This window comes from Dipodomys ordii, unplaced genomic scaffold, assembly GCF_000151885.1.
Source record: "Dipodomys ordii isolate 6190 unplaced genomic scaffold, Dord_2.0 Scaffold27, whole genome shotgun sequence".
Classification (NCBI taxonomy): Eukaryota; Metazoa; Chordata; class Mammalia; order Rodentia; family Heteromyidae; genus Dipodomys; species Dipodomys ordii.
The window spans coordinates 4,774,892-4,799,107 of NW_012267243.1; the positions used below are offsets into that span (position 1 = coordinate 4,774,892).

At 37.0% G+C, this 24,216-nt stretch overlaps 1 protein-coding gene across 1 annotated transcript in view; it reads right to left on the minus strand.

Annotated features, from left to right (window-relative positions):
- Xpr1 (xenotropic and polytropic retrovirus receptor 1) overlaps window positions 1-24,216 on the minus strand; it is a 124,878-nt gene that overhangs the window by 28,611 nt on the left and 72,051 nt on the right. The window contains exons 4-10 of the mRNA XM_013015710.1: window positions 21,971-22,194; window positions 19,676-19,825; window positions 19,354-19,437; window positions 14,889-14,970; window positions 2,941-3,131; window positions 2,558-2,737; window positions 253-423 (exon numbers count right to left, since the gene is read on the minus strand). Of these exons, the coding sequence (XP_012871164.1) occupies window positions 253-423; window positions 2,558-2,737; window positions 2,941-3,131; window positions 14,889-14,970; window positions 19,354-19,437; window positions 19,676-19,825; window positions 21,971-22,194 (1,082 nt within the window). The remainder of the gene's footprint in view (window positions 1-252; window positions 424-2,557; window positions 2,738-2,940; window positions 3,132-14,888; window positions 14,971-19,353; window positions 19,438-19,675; window positions 19,826-21,970; window positions 22,195-24,216) is intronic.

Consider the following 24,216-nt stretch of genomic DNA (forward strand, 5'->3'; position numbering starts at 1 on the left):
CAAGGCTAGCACTCTACCACTTGAGCCACAGCGCCACTTCCGGCTTTTTTCTTTTTGCTTATGTGGTGCTGAGGAATGGAACCCAGGGCCTCATGCGTGCAAGGCAAGCGCTCTACCACTGAGCCATCTTCCCAGACCAAGTTTGTAATTTTATTTGATGAATTTTCACCATGACCTTAACTTTCCCAGTTACCATTCTCAATATTTCTTGGTTTATGCTGGCAATTTAGTAGTATGAATGAAAATTCATACCCTACCTGCATTTGGCAACAGACCAGTATTTTCATCCCATTTGAGCTCAAAACTGTAGAAGCAGATCATATATTCCAGGTCCATTAGTATCACTGACAGGCTGTTCAGCTGATCAGCTAGCCAGAAATCAGCAAAGCCTACTTTATGGAAGGGGGCTGTAAATACTCGAAACTGAAAGAAAAAAAAATCTATTTTGTGTTTGATCATTCAGCATGATTACTTTAGCTAGTAAAACAAAACTAATGCACACCAATTAACAACAAACACAAGGACCAAGCAACAGTAGCTGGGTATAAGTATAACTAAGTAAGGAAATAAAGGACAGGAATAACTACACTTAAAAAAATAGAGGTGAGCAGACTTAAAGCCAAGAACAAAATAAAGCAAAAGAAAGAGTGCTGAGGATAGAACCACTGAAAGGAAGTCTAATTTAGAGTGTAAAGTACTAGAATATCTTCCTATTGTAGCTAACTAAACACAAAGCTCTTCATTGCTTGCAAAGAAAAGCTAAGGAAGGACGATACATCATCCCACATATTATAGTCAAATAAAACTGGCTTCTGTTGCACTAATTTCATGATAATAATTTCACCATAAAAATCATTCTTCTGGGGCTGGGAAGGTGGCTCAGTGGTAGAGTGCTTGCTTTCCATGCATAAGGCCCTGGGTTCAATTCCTCAGCACCATATAAGCAGAAAAAGCCAGAAGTGGCACAGTGGCTCAAGTGGTAGAGTGCTAGCCTTGAGTTGAAGAGCTGAGGGACAGCGACAGACCCAGGGTTCAAGCCCCACAACTGTCCCCCCGCAAAAAAAATCATTCTTCCCACTGTTCTGAAAACAACAATAAATGTATTAAAGTTAAATGTAATGACCACTCTTTGATGCAGTGTATTTTTCTTAGGGTTTATGTATGCTTTAACTCAATTTTTAGTATTCTAAAGGTAGGTACTATGCATATTTCCATTATAAATAAACTTATCCCTAGCTCTTTAGTGGAAATCTATTACCACTATAAACAGAAATCCTGACACTGCAGAGAAACTAAGATTAGAGAGTAATGCTATCACCAGAAATGTGTTTAAACTGTGAAGATTGCATTGATAAACCTGTGTGAAGATGGAATGAAGGCAGCTTTTATTTTCATTATATCAGACTCCATCTTATTATACAGGAGAAATGCACTGAAAGAATTTTGTCTAAGGAGTAGACTTTTGGCTAAGTGGGTATACTCAATAGACAAATTCAATCTAAGAGTCTATGAAAACTCTCCTTTTAGACTTAGTTTGTTCTTTCTATTCTTTCTCTAAATATTTTTCTGGGTGTCATCTATGAAAGTTATGTGTATTGGATCTCAGAAAGTGGTATCAGGTGTCTGCGGGACACAATGAAGGTTGAGACATTGTTTTCTGTGGCAATATAATTTGGCTCTATGCTTCAGTCCATTTATAACTCTCATACTCCTTCTGTGGGTCCAACAAGCCAAAAAGATAAGCTATCCTATTTGCAACCATAAGCTCTGGATAGTGTATGTTTTTGGTAGTGAAGGAGGGGGAATGGGTATAGTGGAATGTTAATCAATAAAGGTAAGTGAATAAATGGCAAAGATGACCTTTAAATTTCTACTTTCTAGACTTGTGAATAAATGTATGTTTTCCAAAACTGACTTTTATATTCTACTAATTTGATCTATTAGATCAAAGTTAAATATTTAAAATAAAGTGACCAACAAGTGTAACCGATAAATATCAGTGTTTAAAAGTAGTTTATTGGACTGTGAATTTCTGGAAATTATGTAATCACTTAATCACAATCAAAAAAAAAAAAAAAAGAACCTTGGGGAAGGGAGGGAGGGAGGCGATGGTAGGGGGAAAACAATGGAGGGGGTAACAATGTTCAAGAGGAAGTGTACTCATTACCTCACTCATGTAACTGTAACCCTCTGTATAGGATCTTTACAATAAAAAAAAAAAAGTAGGTTATTGGGCTGGGAAGGTGACTCAGTGGTAGAGTGCTTGCCATGCATGCATGAGGCCCTGGGTTCAATTCCTCAGCACCACATAAACAGTAAAAGCAGGAAGTGGGCGCTGTGGCTCAAGTGGTAGAGCGCTAGCCCAGGCCCTGAGTTCAGGCCCCACAACCAACAACTAAAAAAAGAAAATTGGCTGAGTTCAGTCACTGCAGTTTTTGCCACCAAAGCTGGGGTACCATGTGCATAGATGTAAATAGTAACCTTCTCAAATCCTACAACCCAGTAGCTTTGGTTTTATACTATTTTTTAAATGCTACACAGAAGTTTCTGAACTTACCAGCAGCTTAAGGAGCCAAAACCGAGACTTATAATAAAAAGTTTTGGTGGGGTTGATAAGAAAGAAGATCATAAATCCATAAAGGGCAAGTGGATAGACATATGTGGGGATGACACTAATTGGAGCAAAGAAGCATGCCAAAAGGCTCAGGCACCACAGTATCCCCAGGAATCCAGCAATCTGGTAAAAAATAGGGAAGTAAAGAAAAAAAGAAAATTAGTTTTATTTGTATTACTACTCAGAAGTATCTTTAATAAATGAAGATAAGTAAAATGATTAGTAATAAGCCAATAATTCTAATAGATGGATTTCAGTACCTATTAAACCTACTATACAACTAAGGCAAACAATAGTCATAGGATTTTATATCTTGCTTTGATTACCTCAAAAAGATGTTGATGAGACAAATTGCTTCTTGGATTAAGTTCAAAGATGAGCACATGATTTACTCCAGCCTGTCTCCAACCATATGTATTGATGCCAAGTAGAAAAAGGAATTCAATCAGAAGAAAGCCACCACGATAGATTCTTATCAAGGGCCATATACCTGTATCTGTTTCAAGTTTAAACACAGCTGAAAGAAAATTTATTGGTCAGTTGTAAAACCCATGATGTCACTTTTACTTTTTCATTTTCTAAGACCTAGCCCTGACATGGAATTTTTCATAAATAAAACCTATACCTATATAATTTCGACTTGCCTCCAGATTCTTTTTGCATTTACTCTGCAGAGCAATTTTCCTCAAACTTGGCTTTTAGCATGTTATTCCACTGCTTCATTAATTTCTTAGATTATTGTGAAGAATGCTGAAATGGCTTAGAATCAAAAGATCAGTTATGTCAGCTGAGGATTTCTGATATAATACAATCTCTTTGGTTGTTTTTTTACTATTAAACTAGACATAATAATATCTAATTCACAGAATGGCTCTATTCTTCTTTCCCTCCCTTCCTTTTTTTAAAAAAGAATAAAAAGAACATATATCGAATGCCTAAACTAATATTTAGCCAATTATGAGTATTAAGCATAGTCAGGTCACCTGATCAGGAAAAACTCTCAGGAGACACATTTGCTAAGATCTCAAGGAAATAGAAACAAAGCCACTGGAATAGTCAGAGGACCTCAGGTGGACAAAGTACAAAGGGCCCTAGTTAACAAGGCCAATGTCATTATGATTAGAATTTCAAGGAGATAAAGTGGGAGAGTTTGTCAGTAGCTATATGGTACTTCTTAAAGAATTAAGCTTTTATTTTGATGTATAAATCAGTGGAAGACTTTGAACATAATTGACATAAACCTCATTAATAATTTTAAAGGGAATAAATATGAAAACAAGGAGATTATTAAATGGAAAACTAGATTTAGCTTTACATTCTGATTCTAAAACAAAGATCACAGATACAATACAAAAGTAAGGAAACAAAAATAACATATAAATTTCAAAGTAGCTATAATAGATTAAACATAGTAAAATCAATATACAAATTCCAATCATGTTTATGTCCACCAGCAATAAAGTATCTTAAAATGAAATTAAGAAAACAGCATTATAAGAAAATGTCTATGAGTAACTTTAACCCAAAAAGTAAAAAGAGCTATACACTGAAAACTACAAAATATTGCTTAAAAACTTAAAGTAAACTTGAACATATAAAAAGAATTCCAGGTGGGCGCTGGTGGCTCATGCCTATAATCCTTGCTACTTAGGAGGCTGAGATCTGAGGATCATGGTTCAAAGCCAGCCTGGGCAGGAAAGTCAGTGAGACTCTTCTCTCCAATTAACCACCAGAAAACCGGAAGTGGTCCTGTGGCTCAAGTTTAGAATGGCAGGTAGCCTAGAGCTAAAGAGCTGAGGGACAGTGCCTAGGCCCACATTCAAGCCCCTCAATTGACAAAAAAAAAGTTGAAGTTCCATATTAATAGATTAGAAGACTGATATCAGAATGGCAATACAACCTAAATTAGAATACAGATGTAAGGGCACCCATACCAAAATTTAGATAGCCCTTTTACTTTGGGAGAAATGGAAAAAGTTGATCTTGAGTTCATACAATATTGCAGGAGATCCCAAAAAGCTAAAACAATAATAAAAAGAACACAGCCAGGGAACTCTTATTTCTAAATTTTAAACCTTACTATAAACCTACAGTAATCAAAACAGTGTGGTACTGACATAAAAACAGACATACAGCTGGTGCTGCTGGTATTTCACTCTGTAATCCTAGCTACTCAGGAGGTTGAGATCTGACAATCACAGTTTGAAGCCAGCCTAGGTGGGAAAGTCTGTGAGACTGTTATCTCCAATAAACTACTCAGAAAAAAAGCCAGCAGTGGCACTGTGGCTCAAGTGGTAGAGTGCTAGTCTTTAGCAAAAGCAGCTCAGGGGCAGTACCTAGGCCCAGAGGTTCAAGCCCTAGGATCAGGGAAAAAAAAAAAAGACAGAAAAATGTACTGAAAAAACACAAGAAACAAGCTGGGCACTGGTGGCTCACGCCTGTAATCCTAGCTACTCAGGAGGCTGAGATCTGAGGATCGTGGTTCAAAGCCAGCCGAAGCAAGAAAGTCTGTGAGACTCTTATCTCCAATAAAACCACTAGAAAACTGAAAGTAGTGCTGTGGTTCAAGCAATAGAGTGCTCGCCTTGAGATGAAGAGCACAAGGACAGTGCCCAAGCCCAGAGTTCAAGCCCCATGACAAAAAACAAACAAACAAACAAAAAAACAAGAAACACACTGAAAGAAATCTATACATCTATGGCCATCTGACTTTCAAAATAGTGAGCAGATTCCACAGAAAAGCAAATTCTTTAGCTAGTATTTTGACAGTTGGCTATTCATATCATGTACAAAAACTGGTTCAAAACTGATGGTCACGCTCTCTCTGCTCTTTTCTAGCTTTTTCTCAGCTCTTTCCTTCTCTTCTCTTTCCCAGCTCTCTTCTCTTTCCTAGCTCTCTCTTTCCCACCTTTCCCAGACTCTCTCTCTGCTCTTTTCTAGCTCTTTCTCAGCTCTTTCCTTCCCTTCTCTTTCCCAGCTCTCTCTCTTTCCCAGCTCTTCCAGCTCTCTTTCCCAGGCCTTTCCCCACCACGTGGAGGACCAAGATGGCCTGGTGTCAGCCGGAACGATGATTAAACCTACCCCTTACTTGAAAAAAAACCCAAAAACTGATGGTCACATATGAGCTAATGCTATAAAACTCATAGAAAAAACAAAAAGGCAGATTTTCAGTCTTCAATTTGGCTATGGCTGCACGTATGACACTAAAAAGATATGCAAAAGAAGAAGCAGGTGATTTGATTTCATAAAAATTAAACTCTTGTAGATAAATGGACTGTTACAAGCAAGTAGAAACATACTGAGCAGCCTAAAAGCCCTGCACTTGGAAAACTGAGGTAGGAGAATCACAGTTTTATATCAGCCTGGTTTACATGGTAAGACTCTGTCTCAAAACAAAACAAAACAAAACATGACTTATAGAATTAGAGAACATTTGTAAACTACTTATTTAACAAGAGCTTAATATTCAGAATAATTAGAGAATTTAATAACAAGACAACTCAATGAAAGCATGAGCACAAGATTTGGATAGACATTTGTCCAAAGAAAAAATGCAAATGATCAGTAAGCTCATGAAAAGATGCTTAAAATGACTAGTCATTAGGAAAACACAAATTTAAATAACAAGCTATCACATCATATTTATTTGAATGGCATACAAATTTGTGAGACATTAATTCTTAGCTTTTGATAATTTTTTATAGTTTTTAAACAAGCATCTTTTTATCACATTTGCTTGCACCTAAATGGCCTTATATTGTCTTTTCACCAATTTATTCATTTACTTAAAGTCAATTATTATTTTTCTTTGTATTTTACAGTTCTCAAAACAATGATATAGAAAAAATAACATGATAGAGAAAGCCTGTGCTTTGGAATTAAATTCTATAGACTAGATATCAAATCCTAGTAAACTAAATGATGTATTTTTTCTAAAACTCACTTTCCTTATTGGTCAATGGGGTTAACATCTATTCTCATTAATTTGTTAATAAGATCAAAAGTAAGAACATTTGCTGGGCGTCAGTGGCTCATACCTGTATAATCCTAGCTATTCAAGATGCTGAGATCTGAGGACCAAAGTTTAAACCTGCCCATGCAGTAGAGACTCCAATCTTTAATTAAGCACCAAAAATCAAAAGCGAGGCTGTAGCTCAAGTAATAGAGTGCTAACTTAGTTAAAAAAAAACCCCACAGAAACAGTACCAGGGCCCTGAGTTCAAGCCTCAGGACTGGTAGCACAAAACCCTCCAAGCCCCAAACAAAACAAACAAAACCCCAAAACAAAAAACAAAAAAACCTCTGAGAGGTAGAAATGTAGGAAATTTTAAGGAATTAAGTACTGACACATAATGAACATAAATGAACCCTGAAAACATTAGGCTAATTGAAGAAAGCCATACAAAAAAGTGCCTCATATTGAATGACTTTGGTTATAAGAAATATCCAGAGTAGGAAATTTCATAAGAGACAAAAAGTCTTTTTTTTTTTAAATTTTATTTTATTTTATTTGTGAACATACTGTACAGAGGGGTTACAATTGCATGGGCAGGATAATGCGTACATTTCTTACCAAGCATTGCAGCCTCCTCCTTAAGTCTTATTTCTTTGTTAGACACGATTTCAACTATTATAGATATGCTGTAACATATCACAATTTTTTAAATCTGTCCAATTAAAAATCTGTGGTTAGCCAGGCACTGGTGGCTCATGTAATCCTAGCTACTCAGGAGGCTGAGGTCTGAGCATAGTAATTTGAAGCCATCCAGGGCAAAAAAAGTCCATTTAGACTCTTATCTCCAAGTAGTCAACAAAAAAATTGGAAGTGGAGCTGTGGCTCAAGTGACAGAGTACTAGCCTGGAACAAAAAAGCTCAGGGACAGCACCCAGGCCCTGAATTCAAGCTCCAGAACTGGCAGAAAAAAAAAAAAGTGGATAAAAGATAAATAGCCTAGCTAGTAGATATATTTATGATTCTAACAGCTGTAATATTCTTTCTACATATGAAAACTGCCATGAACAGAAAAATATATTCATAAAACATAATTATAACACCTAAGTTCTACTTGATAACATAAACTTTCATTTAAGTAGAATGAAATTTTTTTCTGGCAGGATCTTTCTGAAATAATCTTTTGTAGATGTACTGGAGATAAGCTACATCTTTTGCCAGTTAATAAGGTCATCATCAGAACTCCATGGAATTAAAAAAAAAACTAGAATTACTATCACTTTTTTTTTTTTTGGTCAGTCATGGGGCTTGAATTCTGAGCCTAGGTGTTGTCCCTCAGCTCTTCAGCTCTAGGAGAGCGCTCTACCACTTGAGCTACAGCGTCACTTCCGATTTTCTGGTGGTTAATTGGAGATAAGAGTCTCATATGGACTTTCCTGCCCCGGCTGGCTTTGAACCATGATCCTCAGATCTCAGCCTCCTGAGTAGCTAGGATTACAGGCGTGAGCCACCAGCACCCCTCTGTACCTGAGTTACTTTTGCTCAAAGCTGGCACTCTACCACCTGAGGCACAGCGCCACTTCTGGATTTTTCTGTTTATGTGGTACTGAGGTACGGAACCCAGGGCCTCAAGCATGCTAGACAAGCACTCTACTACTAGCCACATCCCCAGCCCCCAAACCTATACAACACGGCTTGGTTGTATACACACCAGTGTGTCCATATTAAAACAAATTCCAGCCAGGCGCTGGTGGCTCACGCCTGTAATCCTAGCTACTCAGGAGGCTGAGATCTGAGGATCATGGTTCAAAGCCAGCCCGGGCAAGAAAGTCCAGGCCCAGAGTTCAAGACACACAACTGACTAAATAAATAAACAAAATAAAAACAAAAATTCTGCCCCTACCCCCCAAGAAGCCTATCTTAAAAGTTAAAAAAATGAACCTTTTGTATATAGTACCAAGTTTCCAAACCAGTTTTCTTTAAAAGAAGGTTTACAAAATTTAAAAAGGAATACACATATGAGAAAAGGCCTTCAAATATTATGACGGATATAAAAAGCCTCTTCTCAGTCCAAGTCCCTTCCCTGGAGGATACCAAGCTAACAATTTTATCTATTATCTTTTAACAATTCTTCAAGTACAAAGAACTACTGGGAGTATGCTATGCATGTTCTAAAGCCTGTTTTTTAAAAAACAAAAAGTATCTCAGAAGTGTCATTTTTCCAGATTAGCACACAAATAGCTGTTATTTCCTAATGCTGTGTAATAAAGAAATATGGATAAATTATAACTATACATTATCATGAATAATGATAAAAGTGATATAGAACTCAAAATAGGGAATACAGCACATTTACTGTATACCAGTGGCCCACTTCATATCCTATTTTCAATTGCTATCCATCTCCCCAAAAGGAACATTTTTCTCTTCAACAAAATCTTCCTCACTTGAATTCTATGTAAATGGACTCATAAAATTTGTACTTTTGAATTTGTACTTTAAAAATGTGTGCAACCTTTTTTAAAATCAACATTTGTTTATAAGACTCATCCATGTTCTTCAATGAAGTTGTATTTCATTCTCCACACTATTATATATTATTTCACCGGGTTTAAAGTAGTTTATTTATTCTATTGTCTATGAATATTTGGATTGTTTCAAGTTTTGCAATAATCACAAACAGCACTGCTACTAAAATTCTCATTCATGCCTTCGGGTGGATAGGATTGGGCAGGTATTGGCTCAAATAGGAGAGTGTGAGAGTCTAGGCTTTTCGCCAAAAAATGTTTAAAATTTATCTCACAAAAAAAAAAAGAAAGAAAGAAAAGAAAAGACAAACTTTCCATTGATACAGCTGGATCTAAACTTAATGTGTTCAGATTTGGAAAGCATGTCAAACAAAAGTGCTCCCTAAAGTGCTGTACCCCATTTTACTTCTACCTTTCCATCCATTTTAATATTTACATGGCATTCTGTTGTATCAGGGCAATTAAAAATATATGTGCATATATATGCACATATATAAGTACAAGGATGTCTATAGAAATAAAGTTGCTTAGAGATATTTAAAATTTATATATATATATATATTCTTAAATTATTTTCAAAAAAGCTTGCAACTATAATCTTACCACTAGTTTGTGTAAGTGCCTATATCACACTCTTATATTGATTGTAAATGGCCAAAGACAGTGAAATATAGTATATATCAAAGAATCTCTAATAAGATACACAAGGTAAAAAAATCTTTCATCTTTATGAAATTAAATTATGGAATACATGATTTTTCAGACAAATTACTAAACACTGGGTCTTGTCTCCTGAGAAACCAAAGCAATTACACACATAATTTTTATGTTAATGCTAAAAAAAAAATCATGCTTGAACATGTATTACTACTGCACTCTTCCTCACTCTCAACACTGAGGCCCTGCTGGGAGATAAGTAAGGGTAGTCAGCTGGGTTTAACTGTGCTTACCCTCCCCCCAAGAACACACACAAAGATCAAACAAAAAAAGGTTCTGAGGTAAGAAAGCCCCATGCATAACATTAAACACATAAATCACACACATAAAAAAACCCACCAAAGTGTATCACAAAAGTCTTTACTAAACAAAACCCTCTTTATCCTGAATTTTAAAAATGACTTTTTTTATTAATTTGCATGAAAATAAAGTTTATATTTTTTGATGTCTTTTTTAAATGAAAGTGATGATGGTCATACTATCACATTTATCTTGGAAATTAAAGAATGCCACCCACAAATGAGCAAGAGAGTGCTTTAGATAATATCTGTTTGACTCTAGGTAAATTTACTACCTTACTTTCACAACCCATTCCTTCCTCCTAAATCTCACTGGTATCCTAGGCTAACTAGATTTCTCCCATCCAAGTACTAACCAGGCCCGACCCTGCTTAGTTTCCGAGATCAGATGAGATCGGGCACGTTCAGGGTGGTATGGCCAAAAACAGGCTAACTAGATTTCTTTGCTCATCTGTTTCCTTTTCAGAATACCTTTCATTCCATTAATACCTAGCTTAAACACCATGTCTTCCATCAAGTCTTCCCTGATAGTCTTATTTAAAAGCAAACAGTTGCAGCTGGGCACTGGGTGGCTCGTGCCTGTAATCCTAGCTACTCAGGAGGCTGAGATCTGAGGACCTCAGTTTGGAGCCAGCCCAGGTACAAAAGCCTGTGAGGCTCTTATCTCCAATAAACTACTCAGAAAAAGCTGGAAGTGGTGCTGCAGCTTAAGTGGTAGAGCACAAACCATGAGCACAAAGAGGTTCAAGGATAGCACCTAGGCCCTGAGTTCAAACTCCTGGACAGGCAAAAAAAAAAAAAAGTGCTCAGTTATTCCTATTCCTTTGAACTGGTTAGAACATTTAATACCTTCTACCTCAAAATGTATTATAATTATTGTGTTAATCTTCCTAACATAATGAACTTTATAAGGAAAGAAGTCTTCTTTTCTATGTTAATGATCAGCAGCTAGCTCGATAATGTAGGTCTAGCTTTGTGCTATAGTATTTCTATGTATTCTATATCAGTACACTATATTTATCCTAGATTATCCTAATATCCTAGCTAGATTAGTATCTGATCATGGAGTACATATAACGATGTTACATCATAAGCTTAGGGTACTTAATTTTTAATAAATCATGGGAAGGAGAACTATAACAACACAAAAACATACTTGTTGATAGGTAAAGTTCATATACTTTCTAAATGCTATTACAACTTGGGTTATAGTTGCAAAGTACATAACTGGAAGTGTTAAAACATTTATGAAGTGTAATGAGTTGTGAAAATTATTTCTTGAACATCTGTTATATATAGATGGCCCTGTTAAGGAACATGAAATATAAAACAATACATATTATCGAAGGCAGTGTAACAGTGATCTAAACTACCAGGCATTCATTTTGATTACATTCAAAGTCTAAAACAGAATATACACATTTCTAAATCATATTCCTTTGCAGAATGAACGGTTTAATTTTATAATAAATTATTACACAGTTGTAATTATAATCATATGGACTCTTGAAGGATACCATGATTACTGGCCCTCAAGTTGAAAGTATTTGCCTGGAGGAAACTGAGATTTTAGATATTATTTGTTTTTCTGTTTCTGTTTTTCAATTTTTGCTATTTGTGTTTTCTTCCTATCATTTAACTTTATTGTTCTTCTTTTCTATCTATTTAAATGTCCCGAATTTTTTCTGAGTTCTTGTGTTCCATTCAGTGTACTGGAAATATACTAGCGAACAGAAGAGACAAAAGCTTAAGCATCAAAAAGTTTACATTTTAGTAGGAAAACCGAGATAAATATGTAATATATTTTAATTATAAGCACTAAAGGGACAGAATAAATTATTTTAGGGTAGGCTGGGAATGTAGCTTAGTGGCAGAGTGCTTGCCTAGCATGCATGAAGCCCTGGATTCAATTCTTCAGTACCACACAAGCAGAAAAAGCCAGAAGTGGCACTGTGGCTCAAGTGGTAGAGTGTTAGCCTTGAGCAAAAGAAGCTCAGGAACAGCGCCCAGGCCCTAAGTTCAAGCCTCAGGACTGGCAAATAAAATAAAAAAAAATTAGGGTTGGGTTTAGAAAGGTCTACTGAAAAGGGAACCAAAATGAATGGATAAAGTGAGCTATGTACAGAGCTTGGGAAAGATACATTAGGCCACTGCAAGTCCCTTAGAAGAGAAAGAATTTAGAATTTTCAAAGAACAGTAGGTAAAACACAGTGAGTGTAGGGGAGGATGACAGTATATATAGTAAGAAAGGTCCATGGGGACAATATTCTATTGTATCTTATAGGCCACTGTAAAATGTTTGGATTTTATTGTAAGAGAAACTGGGGATGGATTTCAAATAGAAGAGTGACATGATCTACATAAAACAAACAAAACACCATAGGTTTTTGTTGTATAGGAGGTTAACAGTGGATTCAAGGAAACAAGCTCAGAAAAAAATGTTGCGTAAATAAGGACCATAATGGTAGAAGTAGTGAGAAGCAGTTAGATTTAGATAATTTGAAGACAGAGCAACAGGATTTGCTGATGGATTAGTGATGAATAATGTTTTAGATTGAATCTTAAATGTTCCCCCAAAGGTCATGTATTAAAAACTGTTCTCAGATGATGGCTCTGTTAGCATATTAGGAACTTTAGCAGGAAGTAGGTCTAGTTGGAGAAGTAGGTCACTGGGGATATGGTATATCGTGAGCCAAACCCCTTCCTAATTTTCTCCCAGCCACCATGACCTTGGCTCCACCACTAGCTTCCCACCACATTGTTCTGACCAGGACCAAAATGACAGGGCCAAACCATGGGCTGAAATTGTGAGTCAAAATAAACATTTCCTCCTTTTGATTTTTTTGTTGGGAGTGGGGCTTTAACTTTGGGCCTGGGCTCTTCAGCTCAAGGCTAGCACTCTATCATTTGAGCCACAGCAGCACTTCTGGTTTTCTGGTGGTTAAATGGAGATAAGAGTCTCATGGACTTTCCTGCCCTGGCTGGATCTGAACCTTGACCTCAGATCTCAACCTCCAGAGTAGCTAGAATTACATGTGTGAGCCACTGGCACCTAACATTTCCTCCTTTTACACTGCTAATCTCAGATATTCTGCCACAGTAATGGAAATTTGACTAACACTAGGGAAAACTAAAAGGTTTCAGCCTAAGAAACCAGGTAACAAGTGATGCCACAGAAAAGAAAAGCCTGCTTAGGGACAGAAAATCAAGAGTTCTTTTTTCCTATGTAAGTGTGGGGTTCCTATGAAATAGTCATGCAGCTAATTAGTCCTTAACATGTAAATGGTATTTACAGCAATAGGGTCAAGTAAGACTACCTCAGTAGGAAATGAGTAATAGTAGAGATGTAAGGATTTAATCTAATGGGATGCCCCAATATTTCAATATTACAAAGAAGAGTATAGCTAGTAAAAGACACTGGGAAAGATCCACAAGTAAAATTTAGTAGGAAAGCCAACCTAAGAAAATATTTCAAGAAGCAGTGATAAACAATGTAAAATGCTATTGAGGGGTTTGGTAAAATTCTTTAGATAAATTTAGTAAGACTACACTTTCCTTACTATTTCATTATTTCTTAGTATTGAGACTACTATTGCTTAAAAGCAAGCAACCTTTTCTACTATCTAATTTTTTAACTTGATTACATAAACAAGTTTCTTAAAACTATATACCAAAGCAATCATAAATAGTTCTGTAGAAGGCTGAGGATCTCCAATAAGCAAAGTGAGTTTTGGTGAATAAATTGCATAAGGTTTATTGATCTTCATCTATGATTAAGAAGGCTACAATTCTGGAACCCAAAGAAGTCTGAAGAAACTGAAACTAAAACTAAAAAAATGATGAAGCTGGGCATCAGTGGCTCTTGTCTTTAATCCTAGCTACTCAGTAGGCTGAGACTTGAGGATTGTGGTTCAAAGCCCACCAGGGCAGACAAGTCCAAGAGACTCATTATCTCCAATAAACCACCAGAAAACCGAAGTGGCCCTGTGGCTCAAGTGGTAGAATGCCTGCCTTGAGCTGAAGAGGTGAGGGACAGTGCCCAGGCCCAGAGTTCAAGCCCAATAACCAACAACAACAAAAAAAGATGAAGATTAAGAGGTCAATGATTGAAAGTGTAACTATACCCAAAGGCAAAAGAGAAAACAGTTGGGTTCTAGTGGCTTATGCCTGTAATCCCAGCTACTCAAGGAGGCTGGGATCTGAGGATCATGGTTCAAAGCCAGCTCAGCCAGGACACTCTATAGGACTTTTATCTTAAAAAACTACTCAGAAAGAGCCAGAAGTGAAACTGTGGCTCAAGTTTAGAGCACTAGCCTTAAACAAAAAGAAGCTCAAGGATAGAGCCCAAGCCCTGAGATCAAGCCCCAGAACTGGTACAAAAACAAAATAATAAGAGACAAATAACCAATCTCCAAAGAAAAAAATTAGCCTTGACAAACTTCTTTCACTATTTTTGGTATAAGAATGCTTGATTTTTTGGGTGGGCAGGGCCAGTCCTGAGGCTTGAAATCAAGGCCTGGGCACTGTCCCTGAGATTCTTTTGCTCAAGGCAAGCACTCTACCACTTGAGCCACACTGCCACTTCTGGCTTTTTCTGTTTATGTGGTACTGAGAAATTGAATCCAGGGCTTCATGCATGCTAGGCAAGCACTCTACCCCCTAAGCCACATTCGCAGCCCCGAATGCTTCATTTATTTATTTATTTTTTTTATCCAGGGGCAGAATATGACACAGGCATATTAATTTAGATAAATTATTTCAAACTTTAAACTACTTACCTGCAAGCACAAGGGTAATATTTAGTACAATGAATATTCCACAAAATAGGCCAACCCTAAAAGTAGTCCATGCTGGTGCAGGCTGTGGACCAAAAAACAGCATTTTGAGTATAAGACGATATCAAATAACATTTAGCATATGCTGTAATAAGCAGTAAAGTTTCACAATTTATAAAAATAGCTGGTGGGGGAAAAATGGGGCTGAATATAGTCAAAATACACAATTTGCAACTATGAAAACAGAACAAGAAAACCTCCTGGGAATGCTGTTTTAAAGAGATGGGGAAGAAAGTATGATATGTGAAATTGAAATACAGTGTAAACTGTATAAAGATGCAACAATGAATTCCTCCCCTATAAAACTAAACCAATAAAAATAAATACAAAAGGAACCTATGAAACCTTAAGTGTTTTATGATCCATTTTTCTCTCTCTTTTTTTTTTTTGGTGACAGGGTCTTGTTTATGTCTATATAGTCCAGGCTGTTTATGTAGTCTATGCTGTCCTTGAACCTGCTATCTTCTTGTTCAGCCTCCCCAGTGCTGGGGATTTTGCTACTATGCCTTGCAATGATCTAGATCTTTATAAATCTGAACCACAGAATTATCCATGAACTATCATCCTATAAACTAGAATAGAGTTGCCAGTTATTTTATAAAACTCTGATCTGAGTCATGAAATAACCTGAAATATCTAATTTTGTCTACACTAAAGACTTTTTTATAGCAGAGATTTTAAATGCTATTTTACCTTTTACAACATATACATCTCTAATTTTTTTGTGTGTGCTGGTCCTACGGTTTGATCTTATTAGGGTCACTGGCGCTGTCCTTGAGCTTTGTGCTCAAGACTAATAATCTACCATGTGAGCCACCTCCACTTCTGGCTTTTTTCTGGAGGTTAAGAATCTCATGGACTATCCTGCCTGGGCTAGCTTCAAACCACAACCCTCAAATCTCAGCTTTCTGAATAGTTAGGATTACAGGTGTTAACCATGATACATCTACTCCCCTCCTTCACGCCTCTCCCACCCCCAATTTCTGCGGCTTGAACTCTGGGCCTTGGTGCCTTGAGCCTCTTTGTGCTCAAGGCTAGCACTCTACCACTTGAGCCACAGTGCCACTTTCAGCCTTTTCTGAATAGTTTATTGGAGGTACTAGTCTCATCAAGTTTCCTGCCTGGGCTGGCTTTGAACCTCAATCTTCAGATCTCAGCTTCCTGATTAACTAAATCTACAGGATCACTGGAGCCCAGCCATCTCTAAATTTAAAAAATATTATTTAATTGGAGTTTATATGTTTGGTATTATGAATAATTAGAAACAATGGTAAAAATAACATTTATTTTCTGATACTGCTTATGCTATTATACTGGGATGACAAATTAATTGTTCAAGATATACTAGTGTATCTTTAGCATATTATTCTATAATTTTCAGAGTGTAAGAGTCAAATAATATTCCTCTTGCTAGGTACAGTAGCTGAAGTCTCTAGTTTGAGCTGTTTGGGAAGTGGAGAATGGGAAACTGCAATCTTGAGGCCAGCCTGGGAATTAAAAGTTTGTAAGACTCCATCACAACCAATGGCTAGGCATGGCGGTACATGCCTGTCATCCCAAGCTACAGGACAAGCACAATGGCTGCCTGCAATGGCATGTGCCTGTAATCCAAGAAATAAAGGGAAGAACAAATAGAAAAGATCATAGTCCACACTGAAATGGGAAGAGTCCCTATTTCAAAAATAACTAACAAAAAGAGATGCTAGAGGCATGGCTCAAGGGTAAAGGTTGCTGGAATCATATGATACATACTTTTTATTTTTTTGGTGGTACTGGGTTTGAACTCAGGACCTCAAATTTGTTAGGCTGGGGCTTTATCACTTAAGCCATGCCTCAACCCTGTTTGCTTTCTTTCTTTCTCTCTCTCTCTCTTTCTCTTTCTTTTTTTTTTTGTGGGCTATAGGGCTTGAACTCAAGGGCCTGGGTGCTGTCCCTCAGCTTTTTTGTGCTAGGCTAGCACTCTACTACCTGAGCCACAGCATCACTTCCAGTTTTGGAGTAGTTAATTATAGTTAAGAGTCTCACAGAGACTTTCCTGCCCTGGCTGGCTTTGTACTGAGATCCTCAGATCTCAGTCTCCTGAGTAGCTAGGATTATAGATGTGGCCACTTGTGGCTGGCTTCAGCCATGCTTTTTGCTGCTTATTCTAGAGATGGAGTCTAGTTAACTATTCTGCCTGAGGTGGCCTTGCACTATAATCCTCTGGATCTCAGCCTCCTAACTAGTTAAGGTATAAGCAAGAACAACTGGTACTTGGCTTGTTTTTTTTCTTCTTTTTAAAATGTGCCTCAGAGTAATTATTTTACAAGTCATCTGGGCAGTTTACTTACAGATACTGCTGAGTAGTATTTCATTGTACAGAATTACTGCAAATATTTTATCCATTTATCTACAGATGGACATTTGGGTTGTTTCCAGTTGTATGCTATAATAATTAAAATTACTATCAACATTCATATACAATACCTTATGTATGCTTGTACTTGTTTTGGTAGATACCTGGGAATGTGATAGCTAGTCATATGGTAGGTGAATACTTAACTCTTAACTTTTTAGGAAACTTCCTATTTACTAATGTGGTCATTGCATTTTCTATTTCACAAGTAGCGTACAAGAGTTCCAATTCCTTCAACATTTAGCATCACCAATCATTCTAGTCTATCTCACTGTGGCTTTCATTTGCATGACTCTACTGTTTAATGACATTAAATACCTTTGTTGCATGCTGATTTTCCATCTGTACATCTTTGATGAAGCTCAAGTCCTTCCCATTGTTAAACTGGGTCATTTTTTGAATAGTATAATTCTTTATAAAGTCATTTGTCAAATACTTTTTGCAATATTTTCTCCTAACTGAATGTTTTCTTCTCACTCTCTTAACAGGATCTTTTGACTAGATGTTTTAAATTCTGATGAAGTGATTCTGATGAAGTTATTTCTAAGAAATCCCTGAATAATCCAAAGACACTGATGACTTTCTTCCATATTTTCTTCTTGAAGCTTTAGATATATGATGTGAGAAATATGGAAAAGGCCTTTTTTTTAATATGGAATCCAATTGTTCCAGCACCATTTGTTAAAACGTTCTTGTTTCTCCACCTACTTGCTTTGTATCTGTATTGAAAATTAAGTGTCCATAAATACTTAAATACTTTAGCCTGTTACTGGACTCTTTATTTTGTTTCAAAGAAATATCTGTCTATTTTATACTAATACCACACTGTATTGATTATTGTAGCTTCAATAATATCCCAGATAATATTAATCTTTTAATTTAGTGGTTCCAAAATTGTTCAGACTATTCTTGGCTCTTTTCATTCCCATATACATTTTTAAAAATTAGTTTACAACATTTATACATGCATACACATGCGTGCGCACACACACACACACACACACACACACACAAAATGCCTGAAATTTTTAATTGGATTGTGTTGTATCTATAAATCAACTTAAGAAATAAAATCTTATAACTATTGGATTAACAATATACTCATGAACATGATGTGTCTCTTACTTAAGTATTCATTAGTATATTTTAGCAATATTTATTTTTCACTGTCTTTCATATGTTTTGTCAGAATTCTTTTTCTTTCTTTGTTTCTTTCTCTCTCTTCTCTCTCTTTCTTTCTTCCTATTTTTGTTGGTCATGGGGCTTGAACTCTGGGCTCCGGTGCTGTCCCTCAGCTCCTCAGCTCAAGTCTAGCGCTCTACCACTTGAACCACAGTACCACTTCTGGTTTTCTGAGTGGTTTGTTGGAGATAAGAGTCTTGTGGACTTTCATGCCTAGGCTGGCTTTGAACCACAATCCTCAAATCTCAGCCTCCAGAGTAGCCAGGATTATAGGCATAAGCCACTGTTACCCGGCTGTCAGAATTATTTCTAACCATTTCATAGTTTGATGGTCTTATGAAGAGCATTATTGAAAAGTTATTCTTCCTGAAATACAGGAATCTAACCAATTTTTGTAAACTTATATTGTAATTGAATTGGCAACCTTGCCAGACTCTTTTATTAGTTCTAATGGTCGATGAAATTTCTCCATAGATCATCAGTACATAGGCAGAAAAATCTCACCAGTTTTGTATTTTATAATAGTAAAATAAAATAATATTTTTAGACAGTCTTGTTATGTAGCTCAGGCTGATCTTGAACTCTTGATCTTCCTGATTCAAGTTTCCTATGTACTAATATTATAAGCATGTGCCACCACACCTGGCTCTTGGCATCTAATTAAAAAAAAAAAAACCACATACACACAAAACTAGAATAAAGCAGCAACTACTTATAAATTTTGGCTTAAAATTTTTTTAAGATAATGAAGCCAGCTAGCAACTAGATTGTGTTATTAAGTAAGATTTTAAATAGAGAAAAGCAAGCAAACCTCTATTAGCAAACACTAACCTGAGCAGCTCCCAGAGGGGGCACACGCAATCGTTTCATAGCCTTTTGTCTGTCACCATCTTCAAGTTCATTGGTCACTACAGCCTAGAAAACAAATTATTGAATTTTGACATGTTATAAATAATTCTATACTAAACAGGTATATACTTATATGTATATAATTTATATAGATACATATATACTCTAAATATAGATGTATATTGAGAAAACAAAGAATCATGAATTCAAAGATAGCAACTATTTACAAAAGGTAAACAGAAAAGCAGAGCTTTTAAAAAAATATCAATATGAAATATATTGTAAATAAACAGGGTTACTGTACCTCAGTTTCAGAGATGAGCTGATTGATTTTCTTGCACGTATAGAATGGGGCCACTTCTACATGAGCCACTCTCCAATCTGCTCCACGAGATGTTTCCAGAATCTTGTCATGCTTTTTAAGGATTTTTCGAAACCCTGTAAAATTCAGATTCTATAGAAAAAAAAGAGACAAACTATTAATTTCTAACATCATTAAAGAGTATGAAAAACAATAAGCATTAACCCTTGAGAGAGCTGAATGAAGTTTGAGTACAAAAGAATTTACTACTGAACAGATAAAACTCGTTATCACTAAGACATTTTAATTTCCCTTTTATTATGTACAACTATTCCAAAAATAGCTTCTATTATCTTACTGCATTGCCAAAACAACATTTACAATGCACTAACACATTTACAATGCACTAAAACATTTATGTAGTTCTTTGCTTCTGGGAGATGATCATGTATGTAACTTCCACTTCCTTTCCACTCATCTAAGTTTGAAGATAGGAGCATGAGTCAATACAAGTGACTATATCTACAAGGTCAGCTAAAAATGAGAAGCATGTTTTTCTTCAACGATTCCATTACTTTTGAGGAAATTTTATTACTGATTAGGAGTTCTTATATTGCCAACAATGGTTTAGCAGACCCATATAACTATCAGAGTTGCTTTTTTTTTGGGGGGGGGGTCTGGTCATGGGGCCTGAACTCTGGGCCTGGGCACTGTCCCTCAGCTCTTCAGCTCAAGGCTAGTGCTCTACTACTTGAACCACAGCGCCACTTCTGGCTTTTTTCTTTTTGCTTATGTGGTGCTGAGGAATCGAACCCAGGGCCTCAGGCATACAAGACAAGCACTCTACCACTGAGCCACCTTCCCAGCCCCTCAGAGCTGCTTTTAAAAATAGAAAGCAAATTGTTACTCCTTAAGTCAAGGATACCTCTTGAATATTGTACAAAAGGTTTTAGAAAACTCATCTCCAAAAACAGAAGTCTTTTTGCATACTGGTAGCTCATACCTGGAAGTCTAGCCACACAAGGCTAAAGAGGCTGAGATCCAGAGGATCATATTTCAAAGCCAACAAGAGAAAAAAAAAAAGTCTGTTAGAATCCATAATCCTAGCTACTCATGAGGCTGAGATCTGAGGATCACAGTTCCAAGTTGGCCTGGTCATGGAGCTATGGCTCAAGTGGTAGAGCACTAGCCTTGATCAAAAGAAGCTCAGGGCCAGTACCCAGGCCCTGAGAAAACAACAATTGAAAAAAAGAAACGTGAAGAGCTAGGCTGGAGGTGTACCTCAAGTATAGAGTACCAACAGAGCAATTAAACAGAGCCAGCAAAAGCTGGCCAAAAAAAAGAAAAAAGAAAGAAATCTTGACAAGGCACAGAGTCTGAAACCTATCATCCTAGCTATTTGGGAAGAGGAGATGTGGAAGACCAACTTGGGCTAAAATGTTGCCAGGCTTTTTTCTTTTTTTTGCCATTTTTGTTTTCTTTCCTTTTTGTTCTATTTGTTCATTCATATGTCTTTGGGAGCTGAAGGGGAAGCACAGAAATGGAGGGACAAAGGGTGAACAATGAAGCAATGTGCTCACAAATGAATTATACAACCTATGGGTAGGGATGGGAGTGAAAAACTGGGAGAGAGCAAGGGGTAACATTGTCCAAAAATAAATATACTCTTTACTTGACTTATGTAATTGTAACCCCTCTGTATATCACCTTTATAGTAACAATTAAAAAAAGAGGACTACATCTCAACCAATGGCTGGGAACAGTGCTATATGCCTCTCAGTCTGTCTATGCAGGGAATCGTATTAAAAAAAGGAATCATGATCAAGATCAGGCTCAGAAAAATGATGGTGAAACTATGCTGAAAACAATGGCTAGATGTACTGGCATATGCATATCATCCTATTTATGTGGGGAAAGCACAAATTGGAAAATCACGAACAGGTTAGCCCAGGCATGAAGCAAGGCTCTTAAGACCAATGCAAAAGAGCTGATGGTGTGGCTCATGAGGTAAGAGGATTTTGCCTAGCAAGCATGAGGCATGGAGTTTAAATTTCAGTAGTGCCAAAAATAAAAAATGAATAAACAAAAAAAATTTCAGCTCTTGTCAAATCTGGCACATAGTTTTGGCCAATTAAAAAAACACTAAAAATTCCAAGAACCCCACACTAAAATACAAATTCCAAGAATAGACTTATGATAACTTTTTTTCCTTTTTGGAAGCTTTTAATATACTTCAAGATAATTTGTCTTCTTAGAATTTATCTATTATTTTAAAACAACACTGTTTAGGTTAAGTACCTGATAGTTCTGCAGCAGGATAAGACTGAGGTAGAACTCACTGAATGCCAGTTTAAGGTCTTTAATATTCCTATGTTGGACACGTTCCTCATGTGACAGGTGGAAGACCGGCTTTCTGCGTTGTCGCAATGTAGTAACACCAGTGGTTTCTTTCTGTGCATCCAGTGATGACTGAAGCTCATTCTGAAGTGTAGCAAACCTGCGTTGAGCCTCTGCAAGTTTTTCTATAAGAAATAAAACAGAAGCACTAAGTTAAGAAAAAGAAAAAGAAAAAAAACCTGGTAAAAAGATGAGGGCATGGGCAAGTGCAAGCACAGGGCGATGAGTTCAAATCCTACAAGTGAGAAAAAAAAAGATAATGAGTTCTTACTGACTTCTGAGTTTTTACTAATTATACTAGTTTGCTATTCTAGAATTTCTAGGAAGAATGTTACATGTACTATTCAGAACTGGATATGAAAATTATTTTGGTGGGCTGGGAAGGTGGCTCAGTGGTAGAGTGCTTGCCTTGCATGCCTGAGACCCTGGGTTCGATTCCTCAGTACCACATAAGCAAAAAGAAAAAAGCCAGAAGTGGCGCTGTGGCTCAAGTGGTAGAGCGCTAGCCTTGAGCTGAAGAGCTGAGGGACAGTGCCCAGGCCCAGAGTTCAGGCCCCACGACCGGACCCCCCCCCAAAAAAAGAAAATTATTTTGGTGTAATACTGCCTTACAATCTCTAACGATTCCCTCCCCCCAAAACTGCTAGCCTAGATGTGAATAGAAGAAAGTTGGTCTACAGTCTCATCCTACAGCAACTTTCTCAATTCCAGAATGTAGTAGGCCAAAGGAGATTAAACTGATTCTGACTCAGAGGTAAGAAAAAGGGCTAAGTGGAAGGTGCTATTCCTTTCCACTATCAAGACAAAACTATAAATGGTCACACAACCAGATACATACAAGATAAAGTATATTGAGTATAATAACTATAACACATTTTCAGATACTTAAAAAAGACAAGGGGAAGTGATACCTATGCAACACTGTTATTTGACTCATCTGTTTACTTTGTGCAGAAGTCAGATGAATCTTGGAAAATGAAGATTTAATTGTAAACTTAAGCAGAGGTTCTCTCTGATGATAGCCTTCCAGATGTGGCATCATCACTGCAACAAATCAATATAGTACTCTAGCATTACATATGCAGCTACATATCCAATAATGCAGGTACTCAGCTATAAACTTAATAATATAGCTACTCACTAGACAGCAGAGTTCAGCACTGATCCCCAGATATGGTGATATTACTGGGACTGCCCAGACAGGCAACTAGGAGAAGATTGTATTGGCTATCTTCTATAAGCAGGAGAGAGAGATTGATATCTCTAGAATAAATGTATTTGTGACATGGATATGCCTTTCCCATCCATATACTTCTGCTAGTACTACCATCTTCAGGGTTGCCTTATCCACCATTACAGTATTTCACATAGAAGTATTTGTGATCAAGGTGCTCATTACCTACAAAGGTAACAGGCAATGGACTCATATCAACGGAATAGCAAGACCTAGTAAAGTTGGGTTTGGGAGACAAAACTCTGAAAGTGTTATTATTTTTGTTTTTACTGGTCCTGGGGCTTGAACTCGGGGCCTAGGCACTGTTCTTGAGCTTTCCTGCTCAATGCAAATGCTCTATCATTTGAGCCACAGCTCCAATTAATGCGCTCTCTCTCTCTCTCTCTCTCTTTTTGCCAGTCCTGGGGCTTGAACTCAGAGCCTGGGCACTGTTCTTGAGCATTCTACCACTCAGGCCTCAGCACTATTTCCAATTTTTTGTTTATATGGTACTGAGGAACTGAACCCAGGTCTTCATGCATGCTAGACAAGCACTCTACCACTAAGCCATATTCCTAGACCTTATTTATCTATCTATCTATTTATTTATTTTACTGGAGGTAAGAGTCCCACGGACTTTCTGGCCCAGGTTGGCTTCAAACCACTATCCTCAGATGTCAGCCTCCTGATTAGCTAGGATTAGCCACCAGCGCCTAGCTGAAAGTGCTGTTTTACAGGATATAACAAGGAGATCATTATATGGTGCCAGCTCAGCTCCACCATAACCCCAATACACAAACTAGGAATCAAGCAATGGAAGCAAAAGTGGCTCCTCTCATTTGCATGCCTAATACTCACTGACGTAATTTTGGTTTCTCATCCTACAATGTGAGTTCTGCCTGTTGGTTAGTTCTCAATCAGCTAGCTCTAATAA